The sequence below is a fragment of the Pseudophryne corroboree genome, chromosome 6, assembly GCF_028390025.1.
Source record: "Pseudophryne corroboree isolate aPseCor3 chromosome 6, aPseCor3.hap2, whole genome shotgun sequence".
In the NCBI taxonomy this organism is placed as follows: domain Eukaryota; kingdom Metazoa; phylum Chordata; class Amphibia; order Anura; family Myobatrachidae; genus Pseudophryne; species Pseudophryne corroboree.
Window position 1 is genome coordinate 336,705,281 of NC_086449.1, and position 12,728 is coordinate 336,718,008.

Below are 12,728 nucleotides of genomic sequence, written 5' to 3' on the forward strand. Positions count from 1 at the left end.
CATTGATGGTCGATGGCCATCTCTATGTGCATCTATGTACTCCGAAATAGAATCAACCAATGTTGGAGGGTATGCAGCAGGAGACTCTGACAACCTGCACATAGTGATGGCCATCGACCATCAATGATTCAAAATCATTGATGGTTATACACCATCGATGGTAGCTGTTTTCACAATGGTTTCCCTGCTGTTTTCAGGGCTGCATATACTGCACAGGGCTGCACTGCCACTACCGCTTGCACTGGCCTAGCTCTTCCCCCTTGTGTTGTAACTCCTCCCCCTTACGGAAAAGGTCCCTTAGCCCACTTGATTCTAGCATCTAGCGTTATGCGTTATTTTGGTGGTTATCTCACACTGTCGCTGCGTGCGTGAGGCGGAAGTGACACACTCCCGCAGCGATCGCACGGTGTGTGATGGGATGTGTAGTCTTGGTAGATCTGGCGATGCGCACTCACAACTTCCGAGAGATTGTAAACAAAGGAAGTGCCCACAGGTAGGTGCTCTCGATGCAGCTTTCGTATGTAATGTAATTGTATATCTTTTCTTTAATCGACCATGTACACAGCGCTGCATTAGTCCGTACCCCTGTAATTACATCCCCTGTGGCTCACCTGAATCTGCACTGTAATATCTCCCCTGTACCTGCTCCTGCTGTATAGTAACATCCCATGTGCCTGCCATGTAACATCCCCCCTCGTGCCTGCCAGAGAGTCAGCTTTGCAATAACACTCCTTGTGCTTGACCTGTGTCAGCTCTGCAGTAACACCCCCCTGTACCTGCCCCTGAGTCTGTTCCACAATTACACCCCCTATGCTTGCCCATGAGTCTGCTCTGAAATCACATTTTGCCTTTGTCAAATGTGCCTGATTTCCGGGACACTTCTTGGTTTAAAGACTTTAAGCTGGGTACACACCTGTGCAATCCTTCTTTAGATGCAATAGTTTAGGCGATCTGTCTCCCGTCTGGAAGTCCCAACCATTGTGCCTATACACATGTTCACCCACATATACAATCATACTTGCAAGCGTCTATCCCCGGCTGCCGAAATATTGAAAGAAAATGATTGTGTCAGCATACACTCTCCCAATTCCAGGCTGCAGAGGTGGCCATGATTTGGTTACAATAGGAGGAACGCTGCATACACACTGCACTTTTGGGCCGACCTGGCCCTGCTGAATCGGCTGAATATTACACAGTACATAAGATGCAACCGTCCAATTCGACAGGGTTTCTTCCAACAAAACACTATGCGTACACACTCTTCTGATATCGAACGAACAGCCCAGCAATTGAATAGGTGTGTACCCAGCTATGTCTTGGCCTCATTTGTCTACCTGATTTTTTATGAATGACTGTTTTGGGGGATTTATCCATAGACTATGTTAAATATAAAATGAATATAAGGGAAAGAGTAACGTGAAGTGGTGACTAATGCTTGCTGTAAACGCAGAAAGCTTTTACAATAGTCGCATATAAGTTTTGATCAGTTTTTGCATAAAACTGCATACTGTTGTGGTTATTGCTTGTGCTTACAATTTGACTTTTTTCTTAAATCAGAATTCATTTATGTTTACCGTGCACAGAGCATGTGTGAGTATGCATGTGGTGAATTGCTGAAATCATAAGCAATGATATGGGTGGATGAGAAGGATTTCCTCGCAATGATCTTTCTCACTTTGGTGCACATTGGCCTTTAGATAACCTGGTGAACCCTCTGGCTATTGCTTATGTTGTACTTTCCTTGAAGTTTATGTTCCTGTGATCTGCTTCTAGCCATGAACTGAGCACCCCCCTCTGTGAGAATTTAATGGTGCAGCATAACCCCATCTGTAAATCAGAAAGTAAAAATTACCCGTTCAGCTGGTTAAATAATTTCAGATTGCCATCGGATGCAACTGCACATGGTTTTCCAAGATCTAGTACCTTGTAGCTAATAGATATCAGCCGAAATAATTTTCCAGTTTTCCACTAGTTAGACTGGTCATTCATCAAAATAGACCTAATATGCATCCATGTACTAATACTGACCAAGCTGCACACGTTTCTCTCGAAATACCAACACCAGAATCCCGACACTACTCGGAATGCCGACATCGGCATCCCGAATAGGGTCACAAGCCCGATACCGGAATCCTGACCACAGGGATCCTGATCGAGCATGTGCCAGCCACTATGAGAGGCAAGACTGTGGGGGAGGTGATTAGGGTTAGGCTGCCGGGGGGGGGGTTAGGTTTGGGCACCCCCTGGGCAAGGTTAGGGTTAAGCTGCTGGTCACAAGAGTTAGGTTTAGGCAGGGGATTGGGGGGTTAGGTTTAAGCACCCACGGGAGGGTTGGGGAAGGGGAGGGGGAGGTGTAGGCTGCTAGATGGAAGGGTTAGGGGGCCATTGGGGGAAGTCAGGATTCTCAACATCGGGATTTTGTGGTCGGTATTCTGAATGCTGGCATTTCAATCCTAACCCATATATGTAGCTTTTTCCTCTGCTTGTATAGGATGGCGGTCATTGGGTCTACATGCATTAGGTCGACATGAACACTAGGTCGACATGAGTTTATCACAATTTTTTTCAGTTTTTTTGACCTTTTTCATACTTAACGATCCACGTGGACTACAATTGGGAACAGTAATCTGTGTCGAGCGCATTGAGGCACCGGGCCCGGAGCATGGTGAGCAAAGCGAGTCTTGCGAGGGGTTACGGTGCACTAATTGGGGTTCTCCGTCACTTTTAGAAGAAAACGACACAAAAAATCCACAAAAAAACTCATGTCGACCCAATGACCATGTCGACCTAGTGATCATGTAGAACCAATGTATGTTGACCTAACTCAGGTCGACCTAATGAACCACACCCGCTAGAATAAGCTACAATTTTGTGTTGTGTTTTTTCTTAAAAGCAATTGAATTACACTGTGATCATATTCAGTGAACATGTATCAATAGGTCTTGCAAATCCCCAAACTTCGCTTATACCCTTTTCACACATATATGGAAATGTCAGGTTTTTGCACATGAATGCGTGTCAACCCGGGATTTCTATATGTGTAAATGCAAAAGAAACAGGACACGGAGCCGAGACTCGCAAATTTGCTGGCTTGCTTGGCCCCCGCAAATTTCCAGGTCACATGTCTGAAAGCAGTACATTGTTAATGAGATGCACCTGATAAGCAGCATAGTGCCCCAATATACTGTGCATTTGGGTGTAAGAGACTGTGCCAAGTGTTACCAACCTAAAGCATTTACTTTGAGCTTCATTGTCTCCTGACCCACTCGCCATGTTGACCTTCCCTTGTCATGAAGACATTTTAACCTCCATTTCTTTTTATGTTGGACAGGCCATGCAGTGTGAAAATCATGTCTGTCTGTTCTACACCTAGCCAAAAATGTTTGAGGTTACACAATGTGTGTGCTTATCTCCCTCGGGTCTGTGTACTAAGCCTTGGAGAGAAATAAAGTGGACTGAGATAAAGTACCAACCAACTTGCTGTTAAGTGTCATTTTTAAAACCCAGCATGTAACATGGCAGATAAGAATTGATTGCCTGCTACTTTATCTCCAACTACTTTATTTCCCTCCAGTATATCGTTAAATCACCATTACTTGACGATCAAATGTCAGAATCAAATGCTGAATGAATCTATCTATCTATCTATCTATCTATCTATCTATCTATCTATCTATCTATCTATCTATCTATCTATCTATCTATCTATCTATCCCAAAGACGGGCAGAAATCAACGGACACGGGAGTTACTGGGGTGACTCCCATGTCCATATACAGTATATATATATATATATATAATATATATATATATAATATGTGTGTATATATATTCAAAGAGAGGGTGCTTCATACTGCATTAAAAAAAGAGCAATAGATTTGTTTTGCAGTTTAAAATAAATAAATGATGTATACCACAGTAAAGATGTGTTCAGGCATGCCAACCACTCTGGGTTTCCAATAAGGTAAACAGGATTTTCCACAATGATCAGCAGTACTGAATATACGATGCCAGCATTGACACACTGCTCAGGAATGTCGCCAGTAGTGAGCCAGGCCACACCCCTAGTAGTACTAGTAGTACTGCAGCTTACTTTAGCTCTCCCATTGTTTTGCTTGCACAGAAATTTTACACCTGGAACAGCAGCGTTTAACTTGGATTGGCAACAAAATGTCTGTGCACACAGTAGCTGTGCTTTGTGAAGGTTTTTGTGCTTGGGTTTAAATGGGCTTTCCACCTTCATATGACTGATTTTTACCCCTATATGTGTCCTCCTACAACTTTTATTAAATATGTTGCTTTTGCCTTCCCTCTTCTTTTTGTCATCTTCAGCCTTTGTTATATAATTAGGCGAAGTAGCTAAATTGCTGGATGTGTAAGTAAGAAAGCATTAATACATTAAAACCTACAGGAAGATGTGTCAAACTTAAGTAATATGTAGGCGGACCACTCCTTTAGTGTTGCCTGCATTTCAGCTGTGTACTTACATTTATAGGCTGGATTTCTATATATGTCCCACCTCACCCACAGCAGATACAGACTGCACTCTGTACGCTTGTATGTTGGCTTGCCAAATGAAAAATACAGTGAGTAGGGTTCATATTAATGCTTGTAATTAGAGTGTGGTCTGAGGACCCTATTCAGGTTGGGAGAGGGGCTGCAACGCTCTGTTTCCTAGGCTGAGATGGAGCATTGCGGGAGCGGCGTCAGGGAAACGGAGGTGGCAGCAGACGAACAGGGGGCATGATCGGGGAGGCTGTGTGACATCACACGCAGCTGCTCCAATCAGTAAGATGCGTCGCCAGGCTGCGCCGGCAGGAGGCATCAACAAATTCTGCAATGCAATTTTAGCGTGATTGCAGGGGGAGGTGACGGGTAGCATGCTCGGCGGCCCCCAGCATGCGATCAAAAGGATTGCAAATTCTGCTAAAAAGCAGAATTTGCAACACTTACTGAATTGGGTTCTGAGTGTTTTATATGTAACAAGGGGTCACTACTGTGTCATTTCATTGACATTTTTTTTTTCTTTCTTCCAGACAGCTACAATTGCGGATCATGTCAGAGCTCCATATATGTGTCCAGCTGGCAGATCAGCCCCTCTCTCCGAAATCCATCGTCCACCTCCCAGTTAACTCCACCATTGATGGAGATTCTTCATGTGGCCACCGGGTGTCAGTTGTCAAGCAGCTTATTACTGCTATGCTGCCAGAGTCCCTCCCTGACCCAGAGCTGATTGGTGAGGCATATACAACTGTACAGTTATGGGCACGTTGTCTGTTGTTTAGCTGTAGAATGCTGTTGGCATGTAGCAGAAGTGTATGCTTTTTCACTGATTTAGATAACACAAATCGAAAGACCTCCTTAAATTTCAATATTCCCGTGTAGATCTAATACACTGTGGCCGGCGACTCAGAGATGACCAGACTCTGGAATTCTATGGAGTCCAGTCAGGCAGCACAGTCCATATTTTGCGTAGAGCGTGGCCAGAACCTCCACCCCGGCCCGGTAAGGGACAAGCGTTCAGATTATATATTTTGATAATACTTGGAACACCTTTATCTGTGGTATTTTTTTAATCTGTTTCTTTTTCTTTTAGAGCCTGTCGATAAAGTTGCTGCTAGTCGTGAGTTCCGCGCTCTGCACACAGCTCTGCATACGAGCTCTGCCTATCGTGATGCAGTGAGTATATTGTGTATATCCTTCTCAAATTTTGGGATTCTAGGGCAGTCCGACCCGATATGTTTTATGATGCATTTTTCCACACTGTCCTATAAATATAAATGAAATGGGAAGCATAGATCTTATGTTCTTCATAGGGATCTGTGAGCCCTGTTTATTCCTCTTGAGTCACGTTTTTGTGTGCTGCATTCATAGTGATGTTAAAGCATATTTAAAGGTGCCCACACATTATAATAAAAACAATCTTCATAAAAAGATTGTTCAGAAAGTTTATTGTCTAATGGGCCCTACACATAAGGTGATATGACGCTGAGGTGCCCTACGGCCGATACTGCCGACAGGCAACCCAGCGTTGGGGGTGGGGGTGTGACATAGGGGGGTGTGAAGTTTCATCACTCTCCCCATCACCCGGAGACATTGCAATGCATGCTAATATGGACAAGATTGTCCATATTGGCATACATGTATAAGTGACCCGGCACCATCGTTCATCGGGGCTGCGCATCGTTCATCGTTGGTGCCTACACACTGAAAGATATGAACGATATCTCGTTCATTAATGAATGAGAGCGCTCATATCTTTCAGTGAAATCGCCTAATGTGTAGGGCCTATAAGTCTTACAATGATGATCTTCCATTTCTTATACTGCTATGTATCTGGGCAGATCAAATTATCATTTTTCTGCCTATTCTCACTGTTAGGGGGCAATTCAGTTGTGCATGGGTTCCGGATTGGTGCATTAAGGTGGTCATTCCGAGTTGATCGTAGCTGTGCTAAATTTAGCACAGCTACGATCATCTTCCCTGACGTGCGGGGGGACGCCCAGCATGTCAGTCCGGCCCCCCCGCTCAAATACAAAAGCATCGCACAGCGGCGATACTTTTGTATTTGTGGAGTAACTCCCGGCCAGCGCAGCTCCTGCGGCTGGCTGGGAGTTGATCGTCGCTGCCACTGGCCACAGCGGCTGCGTGAGACGTCGCGCTGCTGCCGCGGCCAGCCCCACCCAACGGTCCGGCCACGCCTGCGTTGGCCGGACCGCACTCCCTAAACGGCGGCTTAACGCAGTCCCAGGACTGGTGTAGTATGCTGCAGATATTAGGAGTCACTTTATTGCTAGACCGTATTCTTCCTCTGCACACTGCAGTTTAATAGGATGAATTCAGTTGTTTTACGCGCTGCGCTATTTAATGGGCATCCAAAGGAGCAATTCAGCTGTTGCTCTGATCAGGCGTGAATGCCGCAGGTGCACACATTTCTGCTTGCAGCCTCCTAAGGTGGCGAATAGAAATGGGCATGCTAACCAGTACTTTTATTGGCTATAGCCGCTTTACACGGCTATGCCCACTTGATTTGGGCACAGCAGACACGATAATTAATGGGCGCACAAAACAATTGAACTGCTCCCATTAATTTGTGCAGCACGTAAAACAATTGAATTACCCCATAAAAGTCATATTGTGTATGGTTTGTAATCCCTAAAACCAAGCGCTGCCAATAACCATCTTGTTGGCAAAACGTTTTCCTGTTCCTTACTAAAGTTCTATGGTATTAGCCTTCCTTCCTCTCCTGCACTTGCACTGCAACTCTACTCCTTGGGGTTCCCTCACCATCACAGATTAGAGGAGCCATATATTTATAGCTGCTTGTGCTGCTGTAGCTCAGAATTGGAAGCGTCCTCCTTCCCCAATACTAATGTAGTGTATTGAAATGGAAGCATTGAGTGTTCCCTAATTCACTGCTGCTGCTTCTTCACCTATTACGAAGTGGTTTATTTGGCATGAATTTGTTACAGATAGAGACTGTTCCTTCATGCTTCCTCTTGGTCACAAGCCTTCCCCCTTATCCTTCAGTCTACTAACTCTAACAACCCAGGTGTTTTTTTCTCTTTTTCATTCTTATCTTGCCCTCTTTGATTGTGCTTAGCACAGATATTTGTTGCTCACTCTACATGACATAATATATTGTATTCTATTACATATCTGGGTCTACTTGTCTTTTTCTTCCTTCTCACATGTTCCTCCGCTTCCCTTCCCTCTTCCTGTTTGTTTTCTGTGTCTTATTCTATTATCGTCAAATTTGTTGTTTCAATAAAAAATAAAAACATCTCGTCATTCAGGTGTTCAAGCTGCTTGGGAGCCGAGAATCCTTGGAGCAAATAGTTGTGGCTACTCCTGGCCTTAGCTCTGATCCTGTAGCTATGGGTGAGTTAAGTACTTCTAGGAGAAAAGAAAAATAGAATATAGTCAATCAAACCAGTGACAGCAATTATATTTCACCCTCTAATGTGGTGCAGACGAAGCAGACTATTTACTGGGGAATTATAATAACAAGCGTGATGTGAGTTTAGATTCTGGCAAGGATGGGACTAGTACAAATGATTACAGTTGTGCCGCTCATCTGTATTCACAGGAGTTCTGCAGGACAAAGATCTGTTCACTGTGTTTACTGATCCCAGCATGCTGGACACGTAAGTGTGACTGTCTATTAAGACATTTACTAAATGGGGCTTTTTCAAACTGATGATTTTGGCAGTTTTTTTGAAAGCAATAAATGACATGCTCTATCTTTAACAAAATGCTACCTGAAATCTGACAGCAAAACCATTGTTTGTTTAATAGTCCTCCCCCCAAGCTCATATGTGTGTTAAGACATTTGCATAAAGCAGAAACATTATCCAAGTAGCAGTATAGTTCCATACCTCATGCAGGCACAAGCTAGAAGACAGATGGCTGGAATTGTATTATTATGGAACAGCTTGCTAGGTGCCGTGAAATGATAAAAATGGGATCACTTCGGAAGGCATGAACTTGCCATCAGTCTTACAAGCTTAATATTTTTAGTGTAGTGTGAAAAAGAATGTATTCCTGCAGCTCTGGTTATCTGGTGTTAGGTTTGTATGAACTAAAACACACAATTTAATTTTCTCTGAAGTGAAAAATAAAAAGGAATTGTATACATATGCATTCTTCAACAAGTATTCAGCCCCCTGACTTTCTTCACAAATAAACATCTCACATCCTGGAACAAGACGCCGCTGTAAAACCTCACTGATGCAATTATTGATGAGGTGATCCGTTCATTGCAACACAGATTGCGTTAATGAACAAATTAACATCTCACATCCTGGAACAAGACTAAGACCTCACTGATGCAATTATTGATGAGGTGATCCGTTCATTGTAACACAGATTGCGTTAATGAACCAATTGTATGAGTTGTCAAGTAACATATTGCACATATGATTTTGCAATTCCAAGCAGTGTGAATACAATTTATGACTTGTGGAGAGGTTTTGGATTTTTATTCTCTCACGTTGTACTTAATACCTTGTATTATCCTATATTGTACCATGATCAATTTAACAATGGCATGGTAGTGACCATCTGTTTGCTTCTGAGCACCATATGCACGTCTGGTAGCCCCCAGGTTAATTTTGATGGTGAGCTTCTCCACTGTAGCGTGTTGGCCAGCCCTCATGCACTTTCATAGCCGGCGTTCGCCTCTCACATCAGTGGCATGTGGTGCTCTGCAGTTTCCATATCAGTTATTCGCAATGGTGCCATTTGTCCAGTCACGATACACCTTCTCCAAAGCAGTACGTGAACACTTCACAAACTGCGCTTTTTCAGAAATACTGCCACGCTTGGCCCAAAAGCCGATAATATATACGCAGGGTTTAATCCAATTAGCTGCGAAGGGTGCGAAGTGCTGTTGCAATGGCGTGTTAACGCTGGTAACGGCACCCGGTCTTGCACCCTTCGTGGGCTCGAATCAGCCCCAATTCGCACAAAATTGCTTGGACCTCTATGGGGTGGCAAACAGTTTTGTGCGAATTCGGCTTGCTATAAAGTGTGGCCCCTGTCGCGATGATTTGCAGCTGTGATGATATTGCAGCTAATTGGATTGACCCCACGGTCTGCTCCGAACATCGGGGATCTGGGTCCAGCTCGGGTGTTCTCTCCAGACTCGGATCCCATGTCGAGTCCGAACATCATCCTCCCAGCGGATTCTCGCGGGACTTGAATTCTATATAAGGCACCATTTAACGATAAAGTACGCTGCCGTTTGCTGCACTGACTTTGCTGTATTCGTTGTGCTGTGTCCACAGGTGGCTGTGCCTGCGCTCTATAGTGACTGTGTATAGGGAGCACGGTGCATGCTGCTGTTTGCTGCATTATACTCTGCTGTATTAGATGTCCCGTGACTACAAGTGTCTGTGCTCTGTAGTGACTGTATATAGGAGCATACTGCACTCTGCTGTATTGTACTCTGCTGTAAATTGTACAGTTTGACGCGCTTTACTTTTGTGCGTTTTGTTCACATTCATCTATAATCCTTGTGATCCACGCAATTTGAATTAAGCTGCAAGTTTAGAAATAGAAATAATAAATATATATAAATAGAGAGAGATCTATTGTAATTTAGTGGAAATTAATGTTATTGAGGTTAATAATACTCAGAAACAAAAAAATGGCCAAAGTAGGTGATTTTAGCTTGTTTTGCCACTTTTTGAAAAAAAATCTAAATCCAAAACCAGTCACAGCGGTTTGGCAAATCCAAAGGCGGACAACAAATCAGAGCCAAATCCATATCCAGCTTTTTGTTGGCTTATTAGATTGTAACTAAGTATTGGTCTTGATGATGGAATTACTCCATATATTTCAACATATGTTATGTTTAAGTTAATATCATTATAATAATATATATATATTGTTTATGCTAGGCTGGTTTCGTCTCATCCTGCACTTGTCAATGCCATAATACTCATCCTACATTCAGTGAGTGGATCATCTTCTTTACCTCCAGCAGATGGCGCTGCTCTCACAGTTCCCCCTGCAACATTGCACATGCCAGGTGAGAACAGGGACAACTTGGAGTATGCCCATGTGTAACATTTCTCCCTCCTGTCTGTCTTAGCAGTTACATTCAATTTCTGTCCTACACGAATCAACTTCCATCTTACGCTTCCTTCCCAGCTTTGCAGCCTTTGTCTAGAACTTTGTTTGTGCTTTGTATTAGGTGGATTCCTGTTTGATGGTCTGTCTGATGAAGAGGATGAATTCCCACAGGTGAGATAATATTGTGGTGGTGTTACACGTGTATATATTTTAGAAGGAACTATCAGTTTTCTCTAACGTCCTAGTGGATGCTGGGGACTCCGTAAGGACCATGGGGAATAGACGGGCTCCGCAGGAGACTGGGCACTCTAAGAAAGAATTAGGACTACTGGTGTGCAATGGCTCCTCCCTCTATGTCCCTCCTCCAGACCTCTGTTAGAATCTGTGCCCGGACAGAGCTGGGTGCACTTTAGTGAGCTCTCCTGAGCTTGCTAATAAGAAAGTATTTTAGTTAGGTTTTTTTATTTTCAGAGAGCTTCTGCTGGCAACAGACTCTCTGCTACGTGGGACTGAGGGGAGAGAAGCAAACCTACTAACTGCGGCTAGGTTGCGCTTCTGAGGCTACTGGACACCATTAGCTCCAGAGGGATCGAACACAGGAACTTAACCTTGGTCGCCCGGTTCCGGAGCCGCGCCGCCGTCCCCCTCGCAGAGCCAGAAGACAGAAGCCGGCGTGTTGAAGCAAGAAGACGTCAAAATCGGCGGCAGAAGACTCCGGTCTTCATATGAGGTAGCGCACAGCACTGCAGCTGTGCGCCATTGCTCCCACACTAACCCACACACTCCGGTCACTGTAGGGCGCAGGGGGGGGGCGCCCTGGGCAGCAATTGAGTACCTCTTGGCAAAAAGCAGCATATATACAGCTGGGCACTGTAATATGCATGAGCCCCCGCCATTATTTTTACACAAAATCGCGGGACAGAAGCCTGCCGCTGAGGGGGCGGGGCTTCTTCCTCAGCACTCACCAGCGCCATTTTCTCTCCACAGCTCCGCTGAGAGGAAGCTCCCCAGGCTCTCCCCTGCAGACTCACGGTAGAAAGAGGGTAAAAAGAGAGGGGGGGCACATAAATTTAGCGCATTAATCATGTATACAGCAGCTACTGGGTAAACACTAAGTTACTGTGTGATTCCTGGGTTATATAGCGCTGGGGTGTGTGCTGGCATACTCTCTCTCTGTCTCTCCAAAAGGCCTTGTGGGGGTCCTGTCCTCATATAGAGCATCCCCTGTGTGTGTGGTGTGTCGGTACGCTTGTGTCGACATGTTTGACGAGGAGGGCTATGTGGAGGCAGAGCAGGTGCAGATGAATGACGTGTCTCCGCCGACGGCGCCGACACCTGATTGGATGGATATGTGGAAGGTGTTAAATGATAATGTAAACTCCTTGCATAAAAGGTTGGATAAAGCTGAAACCTTGGGACAGTCGGGGTCTCAGCCCATGCCTGATCCTACAGCGCAGAGGCCGTCAGGGTCTCAGAAGCGCCCACTATCCCAAATTGTTGACACGGATATCGACATGGATTCTGACTCCAGTGTCGATGGCGATGATGCAAAATTGCAGCCTAAAATGGCTAAAGCCATCCGCTACATGATTATATCAATGAAGGATGTATTGCACATATCAGAGGTAAACCCTGTCCCTGGCAAGAGGGTTTATATGTATGGGGAGAAAAAGCAAGAGGTGACTTTTCCCCCTTCACATGAGTTAAATGAGTTATGTGAAAAAGCGTGGGATTCCCCCGATAGGAAAGTGCTGATTTCCAAAAGGTTACTTATGGCGTACCCTTTCCCGCCAACGGACAGGATGCGCTGGGAATCCTCCCCTAGGGTAGACAAAGCTCTGACACGCTTATCTAAAAAGGTGGCCCTGCCGTCACAGGATACAGCCTCCCTAAAGGATCCTGCGGATAGGAAGCAGGAAAGTATCCTGAAGTCTGTCTATACGCATTCAGGTACTCTACTGAGGCCGGCAATTGCATTGGCCTGGATGTGTAGTGCTGTAGCAGCATGGACAGATAATCTGTCTGAGGAACTGGATACCTTGGACAAAAATACTATTTTACTGACCCTGGGGCATATAAAAGACGCTGTCCTATATATGAGGGATGCCCAGAGGGACATTTGCCTACTGGGCTCTAGAATAAATGCAATGT

The 12,728-nt window shown here is 44.7% G+C and overlaps 1 protein-coding gene across 2 annotated transcripts in view; it reads left to right on the forward strand.

The window, feature by feature from the left end:
- The first annotated feature begins 241 nt into the window (after window positions 1–241).
- The window catches only part of UBL7 (ubiquitin like 7), a 33,726-nt gene continuing 21,239 nt past the window's right edge, over window positions 242–12,728 (forward strand). The window contains exons 1-8 of one of the 2 annotated variants that reach the window (XM_063926439.1): window positions 242–493; window positions 5,036–5,235; window positions 5,385–5,504; window positions 5,596–5,678; window positions 7,796–7,880; window positions 8,089–8,146; window positions 10,403–10,533; window positions 10,699–10,748. In XM_063926439.1, coding sequence (XP_063782509.1) covers window positions 414–493; window positions 5,036–5,235; window positions 5,385–5,504; window positions 5,596–5,678; window positions 7,796–7,880; window positions 8,089–8,146; window positions 10,403–10,533; window positions 10,699–10,748 — 807 coding nt within the window. In that variant the 5' untranslated portion in view covers window positions 242–413. Of the gene's footprint in view, window positions 494–1,205; window positions 1,298–5,035; window positions 5,236–5,384; window positions 5,505–5,595; window positions 5,679–7,795; window positions 7,881–8,088; window positions 8,147–10,402; window positions 10,534–10,698; window positions 10,749–12,728 lie in introns of those variants that run through there. The other variant, XM_063926440.1, reaches the window with a different exon arrangement.